The sequence below is a fragment of the Camellia sinensis genome, chromosome 6 (assembly GCF_055761805.1).
Source record: "Camellia sinensis isolate YWXY chromosome 6, ASM5576180v1, whole genome shotgun sequence".
NCBI lineage: Eukaryota > Viridiplantae > Streptophyta > Magnoliopsida > Ericales > Theaceae > Camellia > Camellia sinensis.
The window spans coordinates 43936732-43960536 of NC_138966.1; the positions used below are offsets into that span (position 1 = coordinate 43936732).

At 37.1% G+C, this 23805-nt stretch overlaps 1 protein-coding gene across 1 annotated transcript in view; it reads right to left on the bottom strand.

Annotated features, from left to right (window-relative positions):
* Positions 1 to 4431: 4431 nt before the first annotated feature.
* The window catches only part of LOC114305457 (uncharacterized), a 58265-nt gene continuing 38891 nt past the window's right edge, over positions 4432 to 23805 (bottom strand). The window contains exons 5-6 of the mRNA XM_082873752.1: positions 6003 to 6713; positions 4432 to 5218 (exon numbers count right to left, since the gene is read on the bottom strand). Coding sequence (XP_082729878.1) covers positions 4466 to 5218; positions 6003 to 6713 — 1464 coding nt within the window. The 3' untranslated portion in view covers positions 4432 to 4465. The remainder of the gene's footprint in view (positions 5219 to 6002; positions 6714 to 23805) is intronic.

Below are 23805 nucleotides of genomic sequence, written 5' to 3' on the forward strand. Positions count from 1 at the left end.
CTTCCCACGTACCCAAAGTATTCGAACCCGGTACGCTCTGATACCAAGTTGTAACGCCCTCAAAATAATAACATTAAACCCAACAAATAAGACAAGCGTTGATAGATAAACTAACCACCTTCTATCATTCATTAAAATTCCATTACATAAGTATTACATGTTAATCTCATAACAAAATGCCCTACGGGCTTACAGCTTTCCAAGTTAACACTTGGTTACAACAAAGAGGTCTAACTCGTTTACACATTAAGCCCTTGGCTTGAAATTACATGTAATACATCAAAAGTAAAACGACAAAACTATGCCCGCCACTAGCCTCCCAGCTATGTCCTTGGAGGTGGCATGCTTCCTGCACCTGAAAATGATGTTCCCATATAGGGTGAGCCACAGCCCAGTAGAAATACACTAAACCAACCATGGACAATGACTAAAACATTAGCAATTGATAGTTGGTCAACACTGATTCAATCACATAAATTACATATTTATGTCAACGACTTACAAGTCCCAATTACTTTTCATTTTCCCTTTAACAACAGATAAGCATACTAGCTCTATCATTATTTCCACAGATATGTATAAAAAACTATATCTCACATTCAGATAAGTATAAAAACTATATCCACATTCTCAACAGATATGTATATCAACAATATCCACAGATAAGCATACAAGCTGTATCCACATTCTACAACAGATATGTATATCAACAATATCCACAGATAAGCATACAAGCTGTATCCACACTTCACTTCACAAAGATAAGCATATGAGCTCTATCTTCACTTCTCTAGACAAGCATATGAGCTCTGTCTACGGAGTACATCCCCTATCTCCTCCAAATACCTATCCGGTTTAGAGGTACATCCCCTATCTTCCCCTAAACCGCGGAGTACATCCCCTATCTCCTCCTCTACACAAAACATATATAAACACATTGGTTCTATATACAATCACACAATACATACAATTAATGTATTCAATTAACCGTCAAGTTCCATGACACATTTCATTGATTAGTTTCAGTTTGCCTAATCAACATACATTGTCTACAACAATCACGACTATCCTCCACCGATAGCCCAAAGCAGTTATTTCTAAACAGAAAATAAATGCACAAATGGATATTCAATCAACATTTCATTTCTCACCAATTAATTATCCCAATTAATTAAACAATGTAATTAGGCTATTTTCCATAATTACCATTTCAACCCTTAGGTCCCATTTTCTTCAATGATTCAGCAATCATTCCATTTTTTTTTATGTTAAACGTGCATCTAGGTTTATTATGAATAAAACCCCAACTTTTGTATAATTGCACAAAAGCCCCAAACTTTCACAAAATTACCAAACCAAGCCCAACATCTCAAAATACCAAAATTTAAAGACAAAACCCATAGAGAGGAGTAGGTTATCCCTACCTTGAAGTTTAAGCCAAAAAGGAGATGAAGACTCCAAGATCAACTTGCTCCAAATCCAAACTTTTTCAGATTAAATCGAAGCTCTCAACGCCCTCTATCTTTTTAACAAAGGCCCTAGGCTAGATTCACACCTTAGGGAGATCAAATCTTAGAGAGAGTGCAAGTTTAGAGAGAGAGGGTGTCGGATTTAGGGTTTAATCAAAGAAAAGGACTGAAAAAGTGATGTTTTAGACGCTGCTGTCCGCTGATATAAAACACGCTCGCTCGAGCGAAGGATTGGTCGCTCGAGCGACCAGACACAGAAAACTCTCGCTCGAGCCAAGAAACACTCGCTCGAGCGAATAAAAACCCAGACCGCTCGAGCCACGAAAAGCTCGCTCGAGCCAGAAACTACAACTCTCAGGTCCAGAACCGGGGCAACACTACTCTCGCTCGAGCGACAACCTCTTCGCTCGAGCGAAGGACCAAAAATCTGGGCAGCAACACTAGGCTCCCAAACACAACCAACCTGTAACAAACCTGCCCAACACATCCCATAACTCAAAATACAAAGTAAAGAGGATGCAAACTAGAAAATAAACAACTACCAACATTCACGGACACATGTCCGGATCACTGTACAACAAGGATAAACCCGGGATCGCTATACAATTTGTTTGTAAAATAATGAACCTAGCCACATCTTCTCTACTGGGGGTGTTTGGTGCAACTTATTGTAAGCTAAAAGTTGATAATCAGAAAGTAGAAATCAAAAGCACCCCTTCACCAATTTTTAAATAATTGGCTTTTCTCAGCTTATTTAAGCTATTTTTGCCTAAAAACCTGTAAGCAGAAGCTCTGCCAAACAGTCTGGCACAGATTCTCAAATTAAAATAAGCTATAATGACCCCTATAATCCACACCAAGCACCCCCACTGTATACATTTGGTGATGGCATGAAGCATATCTGAAGTAGGGCCGGAGCTAGAACTTTGGCTCTGATAGGGCAATAGTAAAGTAAAATGTTATTTGTATAATAGTGTTACCCACCCCGTTAATGATTTAATAAAAAGACTAAAATACCCTTGTATTTTCTTCATTTGTTTGAAAGGTAAGTGCACTTTAATCCCTTGTGTTTTATTCCATATGCGATTTGCCACCTTGAAATATGAAAATAAGCATATAACTATTGTGTCTGCCACACATTTTACACTTGCTATTAAGTTGGACAGAAAGTTTAACGGTACACTTTAGTCGACAAACTATATTGGGGTTATGTCGTTATTTCCAAATTTTAAGAGGTAAACCGCACAGTACTCAAATCACAGGGAGCAAAGTGAAGTTTGCTCAAAACAAAATGTTTAATTATGAATGTGTGGTTCTTAGTTTTAATCAATAGTGATGTTTATTATGATTTAGGTATAATTCATTATAGTATTGTTTATGATTTAGTTATAACTTATTGTAATTGTTATTTTGGTTATAATCGAATTTTTTTTAGTTATACCTCAAATGATATTTGGTTTATTGTGGTGTTGATTATGGCATATTGTGGATACTATTTTAATTATGACCAACGAGGTCTTTAGTTATGTCTCAAGTGGATTTTGTTATGACCCATTGTTTTTTTATTTTAATTATGACTAAAAGTGATTTAATTATGATATTTATAATATTAGTACCACAATTATCATAACTTTCATATACACACTCTAAAAATAGGTGTGTATTGTATGACCCATCTTAAGAATACATATATACTATTAATTATTAAATACAAAGTTCAGTGCTGCTAACATCATTTGTATCTCAAGCATGGGATAGGGTGTGTATCATATGCACTGTTTTACGTATTTTTTTTGTGTGTATATATTATGATAATTTGTGACAATTATTACGTAATTTTCTGATTGAATTACGAGAGTTTAATATTAAAAAATAAAGTCAAACATTACAAAAATGCCTAATTTTATTTTTGAATCACAAACTATTGTAATTTTATTAAAAAATTACATAATATTTATTGTAAAAATATATTTAAAAAATACTTGCACCACTTCCAGGAAGGGATTTCCGTTGTTGTTGGACACTAATAATTATATGAACCCCACGTAACTATGCCGAATTTACGTAGAATGAAAATGTGTAGTTGAGATTGAATTTGTGTAGTGTATGGTTCATGTATAAAATTAATAATCTAAACTATAAAATGATAAATCTAAATTTATAGTTTTATTGTGCTGCATACACCATAGTTGTTAGTGAGGTAGCTGTGTGGTTAGGTTTAGGTCTCGTTTGGAGACTAAACATTTTAGTCAAGAAGTCAAAATGTCATTATAAATTGTCGTATCACTCTTTATTTTTCAGCACATCTTTTTGTAAAAAATTAAAAAGTTACTGACTGATTAGTATTTACCTTGTGGAAATATTTTTAGAAGTTAATTTTATTTCACTTTTATAATTTGACTCAAATTTTATTTTGGTCCTCATCCAAATTTTTGTTAATTTTTTCTATATGTACATTCTAAAATTGTTAATTTTAACTTCTAACTTGAATAGAAGAACCAAACTAAAATTAGATTTAAAGTATAGAGACCAAACTGTTCAATTTGAAATCATAAGGGCCAAAGTGAAACTTGGGTTAAACTACAAGAGTCAAAAGTGCAATTAACCCTAATCTAATTACTAACTTGCTAATTTCCTAACTTTATCAAAAATAAAATAAAATAAAAATAATAATTAAAAAATAAATAAATATTATCGTTTTGCAAACTTATAGGCACCTAATTGTAATTTTCCCTAAAGTTTAACCATATTCATTAGTAATGTGAGATATTGTGTAGAATATTATAAGCACCTAATTGTAATTATTCTTTGGAATTAAATGAAATAGAATGGTCATTCCATTAGAACATATATTTTCATATTTGGTGTACTAAAAATATAATATAAAATATATTATAAATAGAATTATTATTTACAATGGTAAAAGAATGATCATTTCATAAATAGGTTAAGAAATGATTATTTAGTTTCAATATTTTATTTCAGTAAATCAAATACTACCTTATCATAACTACTTTTTTCTTAGCTGTAAGATGTATAGCTAAAAAATTGAGTAGTGAAGTTGCCTTCTTGAGTCCATCGAAAACTTGCAAATATATAATTGGAGTTTTACCTGGAAATTTGGGGCAGAGTCTTACAGAGGTTTCTTCTGCTGGAATTTCAGTATTATTTACATCTGGGCCAAAACACACGAGACTTGGAAGATTTATAAGTTCGACAGAGTAAATTCTTTGCGAAAAGATTTCTTTGTTTTCCCTGGTGACAATCTTTTCTACCTTCTCGCAATGTGCAACTCTTAGATTTTGTAGATTCACAAGAACGTTGGCCATGGAAATTGTGAATATATATCTCAGGTTGTCACAGTGCTGCACTGTTAGAAATCTTAGATTTTCGAAACAATGAGTTGGTTGGGAAATATTCTTCCATATGTGTGTCAACTTGGGCAAATACTTCAATTTCAATTTTCTTAACTGAGTGATTAATGTTTCTTTCTCAGCAACATCAGCACATACCCCCTCTTGGAGATCAAATATCATTTCCAGTGAATCACACCACCATACCATTAGCCGTTGTATATTGTGCAGCCTTTGCATTAACTTGGACGAGACAACACTTGATAATTTTCCACAACACTGGACCCGCATGAATCTTACTTTGTCAAGGCATCCGACTTCAAGTTGATTGCGCAATATCTCAGTTGGCTCATCTATTCCTGTGACATCAAGCATTCCCTTGGTGCTTAAACCAAACTGCAATTGTTATCACTTCAATTGTGTTAGTGACATATTTACTAATCCCTTGTTTGGTTAAAAAATGAAGATCGGATTAATAGTCAAATACACATCATTTTGAACAAAATAGTTAAGGGACTAATTATTTAGGACTAACAATTTATTTTATTGTAATCCGCCCCTATCTAGTCCTTCCAAACAAACACTCCCTTGATGTTAACACCATTTATTTGAGAGCTGGGAACAATTGACAAAAGAATAATGATATACAAACAGAAAAAACATATAACATTTGTATATAGAATGATGTGGTTGCACCAAGACTTATCCTTTAAAAATCATGTGCCCATTAAAATGACATTTAATTACAAAAAATACCACCATTACATCATTCTAGAAAACAAAAATTAGGAAAAATATCATATCATAAGAGTTTTGAAAAAATAATTACAAATTAGTGAGAAACTTTATAAATATTAATAATCAAAATTATAAAATACTTTTTCATGTACCTTTTTTTTCTTTTTCTTTTTTCCTTCTGACATCCACTGGATGTAATAATCCCAAAAAATTATGTCTAATTTTTTATTTTTTTTTTTAAAGAATGGATTAATTTTCTTGACAAAATCTTTGACTGCATCAATGCTAAAGAGTTTATTCTCCTTGACTTTTTGTACCCAACAATTCTTTCCTCTTCAAACATTTAGAGGTTTATCCTTAGTTTAATGGATATTGGAAATATTTTCTTTGAAAGAATGGGTTGTTAATGTTGAATACTATAATTTTAATACAACTCACTTACCTTTGTATCCAAGAGATGGTGTTGAGCTGAGTTAAAAAATTCCACTTCTCGAACATTGCGCTGCGATGCTGAAGGGATTGCCCTCATGTTGGGACAGTTGATTACTTCTATGCGGATGAATGATCCTTCAAATGTGTAAGCTTGGGGACATAAACTCTTGAGGTTTGGCAGATGACAGAGTTTGAGACTATTTAGTTGAGGGAACATGATTATATTTGTTGCGACTTCATCATCTACTTTTGGTTCCTCATTAACAATCGCTTCCAGCACACCACATTCAGCTACACTTATTTCTTGTAGTTTAACAAGAAGTTTGGCTTGAGAAGATGAGAATATATATCTCAAACTGCTGCAACCCACTACTGTTAAGGATGTCAGGTTCTGAACGCTTGGAATTCTTAGTAAGTTGTTCTTCCAAACATGTGTCAACTTTGGTAGATAAAGTAGGGTCAATTCTGTTAATGAAGGGAGCACGATATCTGGATAGCCTTCTCTAACAATTATTCCTTCAAGATCAAATGCTACTTCCACAGATTGACAGTACCCCACTATAAGTCGTTCAATACTCTGCATGCCCTTAAGAATATTCAATAGCTTACGACAATGCGAAATTAACATCACTTCCACTTTAGGTTGAAGTTTCCTAGGCCATATTTCTATCACGTTATCCATTCCAAAGATCACCAATTCCTCAATGGTAATTAATTTAACCTACAAAGTCCATTCGCAGGGTTACAAATATAGTTAAACACAACATATTTTATTTCCATTAAAAAAAATCCATTAAATATCATTCATTTAATGAGAAAATAACATAGCAGAATTTTCGATTCTATTTGTGTCGAGTGTGGTTTAGATAATGAAGTCGCTAACCACTTAATCATGATTTTGAGTGAATTTCATTGTTTTTTAAATTAAAATTATTTTCTTCAAAAACTATAAAATTAGAGCATTATTATACAAGTTCAAAAATTAGACCCATTTTTTAAGTTCAATTATGTGACAATCAATTAAGACATCTTAGGTAACATTCTTTCTCATATCTTCTCTAATTATCAATCAATTATATTACTTATATATCATTGGATCTAAAAAATAAGTCTAAAGTGAACTTATATATCATTTTTTTATAAAATTATAAACGTTTTCTAATGCAAGCTCACTATAATTGAAAATCATTGATTTTGTCATTTCATAGCAAGATAAGGTTAACAAGAAAAAAATAGAATATATTTTTGACTTTAATAAAATATTGGCCTCCAAACACGTTTTACAATGTAAATTAGAATTTTGACAATTTAAGTAAATATGAGCAAGTAAAATGATTTAGTGGGATCTATGTTTGTTGTTGTTTGTTTGTGTTTTGTTTTTCCTTTGATTAGTCCCTCTCCAATTCTTGGGTCAAGTGTTAGTATAAGATTGTACTTGCTTTTCAGTGTCAATCTAATTGGGATTGTCGACTCTAACTATGATACTTTGTGCACTTCTGTCCTTTGTTGATATAAGTTATGCTTGTAATTTTACTTCTTCATCAACAAAGTCTTTTCTTTACTGATCAAAAAAAATATATTAGATACTATAATTAAATTTTACCATATTAGAATATTTTTATTGATAGTTTTCTTGGTGACCACTCTTATTGTAAACAGAGACATCATTTAATACACTTTTCTATTTCTTCAATACAGTTAACATGGTATTAGAACTATAGGTTAAGTTCTTGGTGTTCTTCTCCTTACCGGTGGGTGACAACCTTTCCTTGGCCGCTCGTCGGATCTCAGTCCTTGAACATGAGTATCTCACAGCCACACATTTGTCTCTTTCTCTGACCATCACCACCATTACTCAACGCAACTTCAGCCATTGCCTCCACCTCAGAGGTCTATTCCATCACGCCAGCCACAGCTTCGGCCATCATGCCGACAGTTCCAACCCATCGTCGCCCTCCTTCGTCGTTGCTCAACCACCAGCCCACATTCAAGATCTTTCCTTTCCCTCTCTCGGATTTACCCCTCCCTATTCTGCACTCTCATTTTTTTAATCAAACCCATCCTACACACTCTCCCAAACACACAATTTTTTAATTAAATCCATCCAAAATTCTCTCTCTCTCTCTACATATATATATATATATATATATATATCTCGGGGTACACTCTTTCTATTCAAACAAAATATGTTTTTCAACTCTATCACATGGGCTTGTCCCACTATTAAAATAAAAATTCTTTTCTATAATTGTTTTTTAGAATATGATCTCTCCTTTCCGCTCCACTCTGTCTTTCCCTCTATTTCGACCTCAAATAAGTTTATATCTTCAAACCTATTTGAGTTTTGGGGGGGGGGGGGGGGTGTTGGGGTAATATACTTTTATCATGGTGAGCAAAGTGATACACTATGCGAACCACCCAAGCTATCACTTGGTGCACCACCCAAGTCACCTCCTTAGCGCACCACCACCTAAGCTGCCCCTTGGCACACTTCCGAAGTCAGCCCCTAGCACATTCTGTCTTAAGTTGCCCCTGGCACACTCAATTCCTACAATGGTCCGATACAACCATAAACTGTCTTCTGACATTAGCTCCAGTTGCTCCTACAACGGTCCAGTATGACCATAAACTATCTTCCGACATTAGTTTCGGCTGCTCCTACAATGGTCATGCACAACCATAAATTGTCTTCAAGCATTATTAGTTTTATTTTATTTTATTTTCTCTTTCCAAACTCTAATTGGTCTCTTTGCAACCACCTTAAGTTTGAGGGAGACTGTTAGTGAAATTGTATATATATATATATTATATTCACTATATATATTAGATACTGTAATTAGGTTTTACCATATTAGGATATTTCTATTGTTAGCTTTCTTGGTGACCACTCTTCCTCGCCTATATATAGGCATCTCATTGTATTGTAAAGATACATTTTATTGAATACACTTTCCTATTTCTTCAATACTGTTAACATTGAGAAAGAATAAGGTTAACAAGAATGCTTTCTATTAAAATATCAAACTTAAATTAATTAATTTTTGCTTTATTAATATTTTGAAAATCGGGAAATGACAGATTAGAGGCGAACTTATAAATTTCCTCTACTTTATCTGGAGAAAGCTCACCTAAAAACAAAATAGGTTTATCATATACACACACACACAGAGGGAGAGAGAGAGAGAGAGAGAGAGAGAGAGAGAGAGAGATCAGGGTGGCTTGGGGAGGTAGAAGTAGGGCCAGCCTTGAGATTTATGAGATCTTAGGCAAACTATGAAATGAGGCCCTCTTACATATACTTTTTTGGGTAAATTACTAATATATTCCATGAAGTTTGCTTAAAATATAAATTGCCTCTTGTGGTTTATAAAATTACAGGCTGTCTCTTGAAGTTTCTAATTTCATAACAAATTGCGCATTTTATTAATAAATCATCAAGCCAATTAACAGGATCTAATGATATCATAAATTTATTTCAATTAATAATTCAGGTAATTCTATTATTGAATAAGAGAGCAGTTACAAATTTCATTTTTTCAATTAATTATGTTAAATAAAATTTTTTGGCAATGGAATATTTGTAATTTTCTAAACCACATGGGCAATCTATATTTTAAGCAAATCTCAAGAGGCATTTATATTTTACCCTACTTTTTTTGTAAAATTTTTATAGATAAAATGCTAAGTACTAATAATTTTTTAATTTGTTAGTAGTCACAAAAAAAAAAAAAAAAAAAAATTACTTGCACAAATAATCGTTAAAATTATAAATTAAAATTTACTTCCATATATTAAGATAAAAAGAAATCATTGCAAAGAGTCAAAAAGAAAAAAGGTTTGATGCTGTTATTTGGCAATTGACTTTTTTAGCTAAAAAGTCAAAAAGTTACTAAAAAAGTCAAAAAGCTAACAATCTATACCAAAAAGTCAAAGATTTCATTTTCTCTCTACTTTTTGCACATCTTTTCGTAAAAAGTCAAAAATTCATCCCAAACATACTAGTTTTTTTTTTACATTATATTTTAGCCAAAATGTCAAAAAGTTACTAAAAAAACCTGTTCCCAAACGAGGCCGACAATTGACTCAACTATCACATTTTAGTGGCAAAATCACTAATTAAATTTGCATAATCTAATTATTTACCAAATCTTTTTCAATAGATAATATAACTAATCCATTCAATAATTCTTGTAACATTGTTGATCAAAGAAAAGATTTATTCAATATATATATTCAATTTGGCCCAACAACACATATATGAAAAAATAAAAAATTGTTTGTTGCTGGTACAAGAATTTTTTTAGGGGCCCTTTAGACTAGGCCTCAATAATAAAAAAAAAAATTGTAAATTACAAATACATCTTTTAAAATTTTCTTAAAATACAAATTTCCCTTGTGATTGGAAAATTATAAGTATTCTCAATTTTATTTTATTAGTTAATTCATATAATTTTAGTATTGTATGAGAGAGTAGTTAAGAATTTTAATTTTTTCAATTAATTTTGTTAAATAAAATATTTCACTTAATAAAAACAAATGGGCCCCAATGTTTATTAGGTCTATTTGAATAATATAGTATAAGGTACTAATGCATTGGGTTATCTACCAGCCGGTCCTGTTTTTGGATTTTATTACCCATTAGATGTTGACTTAGAATCTTATGTACACATAAATCCTGGCCCATCTATTATTTTTCCTTTTTTATCCTTGAGTGTTTTGTGTTGCCCTAAACAATCTTTTGTTCTCTCTCTTCCTCCACCATTTGTGCAGACCCTCTCTCTCTTTCACACAGAGAAGACTCATCTCTTTCTACCATTTCTATAAAGAGTTTCATCACCGCACCGCCACCGTCGCATTGGTTGTTCACCCACTATGGCCACCGTCATCAACCACTGCCACCACCATTGTTCACTAACCATCTCTATTGTTTTTCTCCGTTGCCATCAACGTTACCATGACAACCACTACAGTCGTCGTTAAAATATCACCACCATCGTCGTCCATTCGCAACCACTATCAATCTACACTCCAGCGTCACGAATCCACCACCTTGTTCACCAACTACATCAACCATCACCGATCTACACTCTGCATCTCTGATCTTCACTCTATTGTCGCCGATCCATTGATTTAGCTATAGATCTACATTGATCTAGTTGTTTCAATGGTGAAATCGACTCCAAATGACTCCAAACAACACTATTTTTTCATAGCTTACTTCTTCTCTTCCTCATCCTCATCTTCTCTCTCTCTCTCTCTCTCTCTCTCTATTTTTAAAAACAGATTTGCTATAAAAAAATTTAGTAATAAATTTATCAGTATCTAGCTATGTTCAATGACAAATTTATCACTGAATGTATCATTAATTTTTGTTGATTTTGTATTGATCTATGATGGATTCATTATTTTTTCGATGATAAATTTATTAGTCTCTATTGTTTATTGTGTGTGTGTGTGTGTGTGTGTGGATTATTGTAAATAAGTGAGTGAACATGATTAAGAGTGAATGATTCAAATTTATTTGTAATTTTTAAAAAATCTATTATCACTGATGAAAGTGTGTCTAAATATGACTAAGTGATTGAGTGGTGGCATGGTGGCAGAAAGAAGGACATGAATAGAATTCATTTTAGCCACTGGAGCAAAAGTTTCCTAATAATCAATGCCATATGTATGAGTAAACCCTTTAATAACTAGTCTCACCTTATATCTGTCAATAGTCCCATAGGTCCTCTGCTTGATTGTAAACACCCATTTGACCCACAGGTCTTTTACCCGATGGTAGAGAAACTGACTCTAAAGTGCCATTCTTACTTAGAGCTCTCATCTCCTCTGCCATAGCTTCTTTCCACTTAGGATCAGTGAATGCTTCATTCTAATTCTGAAGAATGGAGACAAAACGCAAAGACGAAACAAAAACATGATATGATGTAAACAAGGAATCATATGACACAAATTTAGAAATAGAATGTTGAGTACAAGTTCTAACACCTTTTCTAATAGCAATAGGAAGATTTGAATCATCAATAGGAATAGTATGAGAAGAAACCAACGACTCATTACCTGAGGATTCCATAAAGAATTAGGAATTGGGGTTGGAGGTAATGATTGACACGGCGGCACATAGGTCGGCTGTTCTCTTTGTCTCCGAGAGTAGGTCTAAAGATCAGGTCTATCCAACCTACTAGACTCCTCCTGAACACAATCTAGTTTATCCAACCTACTAGACTCCCCCTAAACACACTTACTTAGATCCTTCTTACAATACGGCAGCGCCTCCTCCCCCTCATAACAAATAGTAGAAAACAATGGATAAGAAAAAACAGTCTCTTCCATTGAAGGAACCTCCACTTGAAGAGGTTAGGCCTCAAAGAATGGCTCAAACTCACAAAAGTGACGTCCATGGTAACATAAGTTTTGTGAGAGAGAGAATCATAGCACTTGTAACCTTTCTTGGTGGAGGAGTAACCAATAAAGACATACTGAAGAGCCTTGGGGTCCAGTTTGCTCCGAGTAAAACGAGAAATGTGAACAAAGAAAACACAACCAAACACCTTAGGAGGAAAAGAATGAGGAGGTACAGACATGGGAATGAGGAAGGTAAGGGAGTGCTGAAACTAAAGGACACTAGAAGGCACGGTTAATGAGATACACGGAGGTGAGAACAGCATCACCCCAGAATGGTTTAGGTACCCGCATTGTGAACATAAGGGCACGAGCTACCTTAAGAAGATGATTGTTTTTGCGTTCAGCAAAACCCTTCTATTCGGGAGTGCCAACACAACTGGTTTGATAAAGAATACCATGCCCCTCAAGATATGTATGAAATTCACCATCAATGTACTCAGTACCATTATCACTCCGAATGACTTTAATTTCGGTTACAAACTGAGTACGGACCATCTTATGAAATGTTTGAAAGCAAGAAAAGACCTCACTTTTGGCGCGAAGTAGTAAGTAAACCTAAGTGACACGAGAATGACAGTCAATAAAAGTAACAAACCAATGATAACCAAACACAGACATAATACGAAAGAGACCCCATAAATCAGAATGAATAACCATAAATGGAAACAAACTTCTTTTATTAATTGAAGGCTAACAAGTTTGTTTATGTTTAGCAAAATTACAAACATCACAATGAAAATGATTCCTATCACAATCCTTCACTAAACTATGACAAAATTTCTACAAAACTGAAATAGAGGGATGGCCTAAACACTGATGCCACTGATGTAATAGAAAAAGAGATAAAGTGTTGGTTGTCTGAAGAGTTTGGCTGGTAATAAAAGATCCACCCTCTAGAAAATACAATCCCCCATGTACTTTACCACTACCAATTGTTCTCCCCGTACCCAATTCCTGAAAAACACAATGACAGGGGGAAAAGGTTACAGAACAATTTAAGGAATTAGTAATACGACTAATAGACTAATTAGAAGAAAATTTGGGAACATGAAGAACAGAGGAGAGAGGAACAGATGAGAGAGAAATAGAGGGAGAATAATGAATAGAACCGGTCCCAGACACAAAGGATAAAGACCCATCAGCCACTCTTACTTTATCCTTGCTATAACAAGGAAAGTAGAAGCAAAGTTAGAGGAAAGATGATCAGAAGTAGAAGTAAAAGCAAAAGCAGAAGCAGGAGAAGAATCAAGCAGAGCCATCAGACGCCGAAGAGTATGTAACTCATCATATAGCGTTTCTGGTTTAAAACTGACCCATTTGACTTATGGATTTAGGTTTCTTTTCCTTATATAGTTGTTAGAGGATGTGATATAGAGGTCGCCGACTATAGGCTTCCTTTTCCGTTTGTTGTCATGCCTATGAAGGGTTTTGATGTTATTTTGGGTATGGACTGGCTATCGTCATACCGGGCTGTTATTGATTGCTACCGCCAGAGGGTCACGTTATGTACCTTGAGCGGGGAGTGGTTCCATTTCTTGGGAGACCGGGTTGGTAGTGTTTTGCCACCGGGGTATGATTCGCGAGGGCGAAGTGAGCTTAGTAGTCTACTTGCTAGCTTGGAGAGTAGTGAGTGTGATGAGACACAGATTGTATTGCCGAGGGTGGTTTGTGAGTATTCGGATGTCTTTCCCGAAGATCTTGTTAGTTTGCCACCTTACCATGAGATAGAGTTCTCTATTGATTTAGTGCCCGGCACGGCGCCGATTTCTATGGCACCTTACCGTTTTGCTCCAGCAGAGTTGGTTGAGTTGAAAGTTTAGCTCCAGGAATTGCTCGATAAGGGCTTTGTTCGCCCTAGTGTTTCGCCGTGGGGAGCGCCGGCCCTCTTTGTTAAAAAGAAAGATGGCGCCTTGAGATTGTGTATTGACTACCGGAAGTTGAATCGGGCTACGGTTAAGAATAAGTATCCTATGCCCCGTATAGATGATTTGTTTGACCAGTTGAAGGGTTCCCGTTGTTTCTCTAAGATAGACTTGAGATCGGGTTACCACCAGTTGAGGGTCAGGGAGGAGGATATTCCGAAAACGGCATTCCGTACGCGGTATGGCCATTATGAGTTTTTGGTGATGCCATTTGGGCTTACCAATGCACCGGCAGTCTTTATGGACTTGATGAACCAGATTTTCCGGGAGTTCTTAGACCGATTTGTGGTCGTCTTCGTGGACGACATCCTTATCTATTCGCCTTCAGAGGAGGAGCACGAGGAACACTTGAGAGTGGTGCTTGAGTTGCTTAGAGCCCATGGGCTGTATGCCAAGTTTGGGAAGTGTGAGTTCTGGCTGAGGGAAGTCAAATTCTTAGGCCACGTGGTATCCGGGGAAGGGGTGTCTGTTGATACATCCAAGGTTGAGGCAGTGCAAGATTGGGCACAGCCTAAGAGTGTGTTTGAGATCCGCAGTTTTCTGGGATTAGCTAGGTATTATCGTCGATTTGTGAAAGATTTCTCTAGGTTAGCGTCACCGTTGACTAAACTGACTCGGAAGGGAGTCAAGTTTGTGTGGAGTGAGACTTGTGAAAAGTCGTTCCAAGAGCTGAAAGTTAGATTGACCACCACTCCGGTGTTGATTATTCCGGAGAGAGGGTTGAGTTATGCGGTTTATTGTGATGCCTCACGAGAGGGTTTGGGTTGTGTGTTGATGCAGGAAGGGAAAGTGGTAGCTTATGGCTCACGTCAGTTGAAAATACACGAGAAGAATTACCCCACACACGACCTAGAGTTAGCGGCTGTGATCTTTGCCTTAAAAATCTGGAGGCACTACCTTTATGGTGAGAGGTTCAAGGTGTTCTCGGACCACAAGAGTTTGAAGTATCTGTTTACACAGAGAGACTTGAATCTGAGGCAGAGGAGGTGGATGGAGTTCATTGAGGATTATGATTTTGAGTTGCACTATCATCCGGGAAAGGCCAATGTTGTGGCCGATGCCCTTAGTAGGAAATCCATTAGTGATGTAGCTAGTATAGCCATCCGAGAATGGGAGATGTTGGGAGCACTTGGCGAGTTTGATTTGCTACTGGGCGAATCTGTTGAGGCTGCGGCCTTGTTTTCTGTTGTTGCGCAGCCTACACTTGTGACTAGAGTGTTAGAGGCACAGAGAGGTGACCTTGAGGTAGAATCCCTCCGAGAGAAGATCTCCAGTGGGAAAGTGGAGAAGGGTTTAACGGTGTATCCCGACCAGAGTGTGAGATACCGAGACCGTTTGTTTGTACCGGAGTCTTGCCGAGAGGAAGTACTCCGAGAGTTTCACCATTCGTGCCTTGCGGTGCATCCGGGAGGTACTAAAATGTATCAGGATTTGGGTTCTGGTGGCGGGGTATGAAAAGAGATGTGGCGGTTTTCGTATCGAAGTGCCTTACTTGCCAGCAAGTGAAGGCCGAGCATCAGAGGCCAGCGGGTTTGTTGCAACCCTTGCCTATTGCTGAGTGGAAGTGGGAGAATATCACTATGGACTTCGTTGTAGGTCTTCCGAGGACGCAGCGGGGTAGTGATGCTATTTGGGTGGTTGTAGACCGGTTGACTAAGTCGGCGCACTTTATTCCTATGCGCGTGAGAGATTCGGTAGATCATCTTGCCGACTTGTATGTTCGGGACGTAGTGAGATTGCACGGGGTCCCAGTGACGATCGTCTCAGATAGAGATCCTCGTTTTACTGCTAGATTGTGGCAGAGTTTGCAGAGTGCCTTGGGCACTAAGTTGACCTTTAGTACGGCTTATCATCCTCAAACTGACGGGCAGTCCGAGCGTACTATCCAGATCCTCGAGGATATGCTTCGGGGATGTGTCCTGGACTTCAGTGGGACGTGGGAGAGGCACTTACCCTTGGTAGAGTTTGCCTACAATAACAGTTTTCAGTCTAGTATCGGTATGGCACCGTTTGAGGCCTTGTATGGCCGACCGTGTAGGTCTCCAGTTTGTTGGGCCGAGGTGGGTGATGCACCTTTGTTGGGTCCGGAGTTGGTTAGGGAGACGACGGAGAAAGTTGAGCTTATCCGTAGGAGGCTTGTTACGGCCCAGAGTCAACAAAAGAGTTATGCCGACCGTAGGAGGAGACCTTTGGCGTTTGAGGTGGGTGATCATGTCTTTCTGAAGATATCACCTAGGCGAGGCTTGATGAGGTTTGGGAAGAGTGGGAAGTTATCCCCCTCGATTTATTGGTCCTTTTGAGATCCTTGAAAGGATTGGTGAGGTTGCTTATCGGTTAGCCTTACCGCCGCAGTTGTCCGGAGTGCATGACGTGTTTCATGTGAGTATGCTTCGGAAGTATGAGCCAGATCCATCACATGTGTTGGATTGGACCGATTTAGAGGTAGATGAGGATGCCTCGTATGAGGAGAGACCGGTTCGGGTCTTGGATAGGCGGGATCAGGCCCTGCGTGGCAAGACTATTCCTTTGGTGAAAGTCTTGTGGAAACATCACGGAGTGAAGGAAGCCACTTGGGAACGTGAGTTGGAAGTCCGAGAGAAATATCCGGACTTGTTTGTTGATATGTAATCTTGTATTTAGATTTTGAACTATTGTTGAACTTAAAAGCTTTTACATATGTTTTAAGTTGTGAAACATTGAAAATGTTTTGGTTTATTGGAAGTATGTTTGGAACTTGCCTCATATGGAAGTTGAATGTGACACTATATGTGTTGAATGTATTGTAGAAATTGGAAAGATAATGCGTAATGTTAATGCATGTTGAAAGTACATATGTTGTTTACATATTGTGAAATGCCTCTTGTTATAGGGAGGGGGTGACCGGTAATGGGTCGGATTGTTGGATGTTAAAATGTAACATTGTTTAAAATGGAGGAGAACCTGTTTTTGAAAATTTGTGCTTAATTTCGAGGACGAAATTCTTTAAGGGGGGGAGGTTATAGCGATCCCGGGTTTACCCTTGTTGTATAGTGATCCGGACATGTGTCCGTGGATGTTGGTTGTTGTTTATTATCTTGTTTGCATCCTCTTTACTTCATATTTGAGTTATAGGATGTGTTGGGCAGGTTTGTTCAGGTTGGTTGTGTTTGGGAGCCTAGTGTTGCTGCCCAGATTTTTGGCCATTCGCTCGAGCGAGAAGTTTGTCGCTCGAGCGAGAGTTGAGTTTGTGTCTGGTGGGTCGAGCCAGAGTGGCTTCGCTCGAGCGGGCGATGGCGTCTGGTTCTGGACCTGAGAGTTGCGTTTCTTGGCTCGAGCAAGCTTTTCTTGGCTCGAGTGGTCTGGTTTGTTCTTCGCTCGAGCGAGGGGTCTGTCGCTCGAGCGTGCTTCTGGTTACAGACCTGAGGGTTTGAGTTGTTGGCTCGAGCGAGCATTCTTTCGCTCGAGCGCACTTTTGAGTTTTTGGCTCGAGCGAGGACTTCTTGGCTCGAGCGAGAGTTTTCTGTGTCTGGTCGCTCGAGCGACAAAGGCTTCGCTCGAGCGAGCGTGTTTTATATCAGCGGACAGTAGCGTTTTAAACATCACTTTTTCACTCTCTTTTGTTGATCAAACCCTAGATCCGAGACCCTCTCTCTCTAAACTTATATTCTCTCTAAGAATTGATCACCCTAGAGTGTGAATCTAGCCTAGGGCCTTTGTTAAAAAGATAGAGGGCATTGAGAGCTTTGTTTTAATCTGAAAAAGTTTGGATTTGGAGCACGTTGGTTTCATCTCCTTTTTGGCTCAAACTTCGAGGTAGGGATATCCTACTCCTCTCTATGGATTTTGTCTTTAAATTTTGGTATTTTGAGATGTTGGGGTTGGTTCGGTTATTTTGTGAAAGTTTGGGGCTTTTGTGCTATTTTACAAAAGTTGGGGTTTTATTTATAATAAACCTAGATGCATGTTTGGCATAGAGAAATGGAATGAATGTTGAATTATTGATGAAAATGGGACCTAAGGGTTGAAATGTTAATTATGGGAATTGACCTAATTACATTGATTAATTAATTGGGATAATTAATTGAGAAGAATGAGGAAATGAAATGTTGATTGAATATCCATTGTGCATTTATTTTCTGTTTAGAAATAACTGCTTTGGGCTATCGGTGGAGGATAGTCGTGATTGTTGTAGACAATGCATGATGATTAGGCAAACTGAAACTAATCAATGAAGTGTGTCATGGAACTTGACGGTTGATAGAATACATTAACTATATGTATTGAGTGATTGTATATAGAACCCATGTGTTTGTATACGTTGTGTGTAGAGGAGGAGATGGGGGATGTACTCCGCGGTTTAGGGGAAGATAGGGGATGTACCTCTAAACCGGATAGTGTTGGGAGAAGATAGGGGATGAACTCCGTAGATACAGCTCATATGTTTGTCTAGAGAAGTGAAGATAGAGCTTATATGCTTATCTTTGTGAAGTGTGGATATAGCTTACATGCTTATCTGTGGATATTGTGGTTATACATATCTGTTGTAGAATGTGGATATAGCTTCTATGCTTATCTGTGGATATTGTTGTTATGCATATCTGTTGAGAATGTGGGTAGTGCTTATATGTCTATCCGTTGAAAAAGGGAAAATGAAAGGAAACTTGGACTCATAAGTCGTATGACATAAATATGTGATTTATGTGATTGTATCAGTGTTGGCCATCTATCAATTGCTAATATTTTAGTCATTGTTCATGGTTGGTTTAGTATATTTCTACTGGGCTGTGGCTCACCCTATATGGGAATATCATTTTCAGGTGCAGGAAGCATGCCACCTCCAAGGACATAGCTTGGGAGGCTAGAGGCGGACATAATGTTGTCGTTTTACCTTTTTGATGTATTACATGTAAATACAAGCCAAGGGCTTAATGTGTATGAGTTAGTACTCTTTGGTTGTAACCAAGTGTTAACTTGGAAAGCTGTAAGCCCGTAGGGCATTTGCTTTTGTTGTTAACATGTAATACTTTTTGTAATGAAATTCTGATAAATGAAAGAATGTGGAGCTTTTGGATATCAATGCATGTCTTATTTGTTGGGTTTAATGTTATTATTTTGAGGGCGTTACAGTTTTGATGTTGGAAATAATGTTGAGTTGGGTAGAAATGGTTAATTTTGATACTTGGGGTTGATTTTGAAAAGAGTAAGAATTTTACACTAAATACCTCAAATGTTGGTTTTGTACAAGTAATGAAGTTGATGTTGAAATTATGAAATTGGATTGACATTGATAAGGATGGTAGAGTTGGATATGTCTTATCACTCACCTCTTGGAAATTTGGAAAGTGTATCTTTATGAAATATAAATTATCTATTTAGAAATATTTGTTTTGGCTATCGGTGGAGGATAGCTATAAGTGTTATAGAAATCGCACGTGAATTAGGAGAATTGAAACTATTTTCTCATTTATTTGTATTGAGCATTATTTCACATTTATACATTGAAAATGTTTATCATTTTTGAGAAAAAGGGTGAAATTGGGAAACATGAATTGTATTGTTGAACTAAGTTGGCTTGAGTGTCCTGGGTGAATGTAATAACCCTCACCACTGATTACTGATAACCACTGATTACTGTTAAACTGAGACTGATCATGATAATTGACTGAAATTTCTGAACTGACTGATTGAATGTACTAGTTTAAATACATGTCTATCTGTTTGACTGTTTAATTATCTGTCCATGTTTTATGTTTAAACTGCAAATTAACGGCCTTATCGGCGGCCGAATCTGAAATCGATTAGTGATATGTGGTAATCATAATTATGTGATTTTATGGCATATTTATCTGGAATGTGATATGGTATGATTAGATTAGATTAAATGGTGATAAATTGCAATGGTTGCCTTAATTACCATATTGCCATGTTAGTGGACCATTTAGGCAATACATGTTGAAGCCTTAATACATTGTTAGCAACATTTCATCAGCCATTTCTTGGACTCAACCGACTGGAGAGAGAGAGAATAGGGAGATAGCTTGATTTCTTCTTGATTTGCTTGGAGGCTTAGAGATTTTGGAAGATAATTGGCTAATTGAGCTTCTAGACCTTTAATTCAAGACTTAAGGTAGGAAGATCACCTTCTTGATTGTTAAATTAAGCTAGTTCTTGCATGGTTCATGGTTTATTGTAGAGTAGAGTCAAGCTTTGGTCTAAAAATGTTGATTTGAAGCTTAATCCATGCATGCATGTATACATTGTTGAATTTAAAGTTGTTCTCATGGAATTGTTACTTGCATGTCCAAGTTCTAGCTAAGGTTCATGAAATCATCATGTCTTTGTAAGAATTGGCTCTTTGGAGCAAGTATTGAAGCCTTGGAGTTGTTTAAATCCATGCATGTACATGTTTACCATGTCCTTGAAAGTTTGGTTTGAAATTGGATTTAATTGAACTACCCTTGGGCTTTGATTTTACAAATTGATCTTTGAAACATGTTATATTATGAGTTTTGAAGTATTTTCCAGAAAATTGGCCCAAAAGGATCGAATTTGGTACATTGAAACTTGATTTTGAGCTTGAGGTTCGAATATGGAAATTCCAGATTTTGAACTCATGCTCGAGTGGGGTGACTGGCGCTCGAGCGTGAAAATCGTGCTCCCAGAATTTTCTTGTGTTTTGCAGTCCGCTCGAGCGGGGTAATTTACGCTCGAGCGGGACATTGTGCATTGCGCTCGAGCGGGTGTCGAGCGCCCAATCGAGCGTGATTTTCACACATCCAGCACTTTTGACTGTTTTGAAGTACGCTCGAGCGGGTAAGTCTACGCTCGAGCGAAAACCTTTGTCTGCATGTCCGCTTCCGCTCGAGCGGAGTAACCTACGTTCGAGCAGGACCCCTGTTTCCTAAAAATTCTGAAAATGCTTTTAAAGTGCATCTTTGCATCCTCATTTCATCCTAGGCATTCTTAGGCTTAGTTTAAGGCATCTTAATGAGGACCTTGATGTAGAACCACACTGAGTCTAAGTAGGGAGTAAGTCTTTGATTCCCGAATGTGAACTTAGTGTGTGTTCATCCTGTAAACTGTGTAGGGTTGGCACTCGGAGACGCGCTCTAGCTGCTTATAGCCTAGAACTCTGTGAGTAACAATGTCGTAAAAATATGTTCGAAAATGAATTATTTCTGAATGATCAACTGAACTGGTTACTGTTAACTGAATGAATGTTTGTTCTCTATTCTAAACTATATTGTGGCATCCTTAGCAACCACTGTTACTGTTACTGCTACTGTTACAGAGATCTCTGTCGGTTCCCATGTTGGAACCACTACTGTTTACTGTTATGATGGCCATCATTGACTGTTCGGTCTTTCAAGACCTACTGTTTACTGTGTTGTTCTGCTATTAGATATACCACATATGACTGTTATGACTGAATGACTGATATACTGAATCAATCGACTGTTTTCAATACTGAAAAGACATTCATTCTTAACCCCTTTACGCATTATGTTATTCACTGGGCTTTGGCTCACTATTTATATATATATGTAGGTGTTCAGGCACCAGACCGGAGCTAGGAGCGTGGGTTAGACTCCCTTTTGTCAAAGCCAACCACTGTGCCTCACTGCGAGGTTCCGAGCCTATCAAGCTATGGCTTTGGGGTGTTTTAATTCCCCCATCTGTCTCTGTATCTGTTTTGTATTACTGTATAGACTGTTAGCACTGTACTGCACCGTTATGGTAGGGATTCGGTCCCTAACCTTTTGACGTATGCTTGTATGACGTATGCCTGTATATACTGTTTCTGTTATGAATGTAAATATGTATGAAAAGTCTTTTTGCATACAGACTGTCACAGCTCATTGGACATTGTTTATTTACTGTTTTGGCTTCCGCCATGCCCCTGTACTCTGTATTACTGTTATTACTGTTAAGCAGGCCTTCGGTAATCTCGGATTACTAGCCGATTACAGTGCTAAACCCATAGGGGTGGGTTTGGGTCGTGACAGTGAAAGTCCTAAAAATCGCATGTGTACATGGGTGCCAATCCCGCGAATGAAATTTTCGTGAAATGGCAATAGTAGTGCTTTCATAGCCTACGTTTACATGGGTCCCGACTTACGGTTTCCTCTAGACGAAATTTTCGAAAAAGGTTGCATTTGTTTTGAAATTCCCAGATTCACTACCCTTTTTTCTATTGTGATAGATATGATTTTATGAATCGAGACATCAACTTCGCATTGCATAGTTTTGAAAAGAGGTATATAAAAATGTTTTGGCACGAGTATTGCATATGCATCCACCTTATAGCTTTGTTAAGATTTATATACTGTGTTAGATTATTTCTACTGGGCTTTAGCTCACCCTAGGTGGGAAAAACATTTCAGGTGCTGATGATATGCCTCCGCCAAGGCAATAGCTTGGGAGGACTTGGAGTGAAAGCTTCTTTTTTTTCTCTGTGTGTGTGTATTTATTGTATTTATTTTGTACAAGCCATAGGCTTGAACTGTATTGAACTTAAGTTCACTTTTGTTGTAGCCAAGCATCGTCTTGGAAATATATAAGCCCTTAGGGCATTCTTATCTGTTTATCTTCCATTCTTTCTTTTAACTTGCAACATATGCTATAGATTTAGGGCTAGGTATTATGAATGTATACTGTATATGTTTCTCTTTTGTAAATCACATTAGACTTAATGGAAGATACTTCTATTATTATTGTTGTCATAAGTGGACATTGTGGATGGATTATTGTAATTATTTTGGGGTGTTATAAGAGAGAGCTACAGAATCACCTAAAGTACTACTAGAGGATTCTGATAGGTGTGCATGAGAGTGGACAGTACCACCCCAGCCACTACCTCTCCCACGATTAGGTCTACCATGTAACTTTCAACAATGCTCCCGATCATGCCTTTCTTTCCCACAATAATCATAGATAATTTGATTATGAGCACTAGAAGGACCTTTACCCCCTGACAGAGAGAGACCAAATTTCCTATCCTTAGGAGTAGAGCAGACTGGTTTTGAAGCGGCTGATGAACCATAGCACTCCATCGGCTCTCTTCTTGGAGAACATAAGCATAGTCCTCACGGATAGTAGGAAATAGCTAGCGACCGAGAACCTGAACACGAATCTGGTCATATTCCAAGTTGAGACCGGCAAGAAAGTCATAGACTCATTCCTTGGACACCATCTGCTGAAAGGTAGCAACATCTTGAGAACAGGCAGCTTGGAAGTTGTAATAATAATCAAGTTCTTGCCACAAATTGCTCAACTCAGTATAGCACTCAGCAAGAGACCTATCCTTCTGATTAAATCCTCGAATCTTTTTTCGTAGTTTATATGTTTGAGCATCATTACCTCGTTAAGAATACAATTTGAGAGGCTGCAGTCCAAATCTTATAAATAATATCCATCAACACAAAGGATCGGCTAATGGTAGGGTGGATGGAATTGATTAGCCAAGTCATAACAAGTGCGTTCTCCTTATACCATTTGTCATGT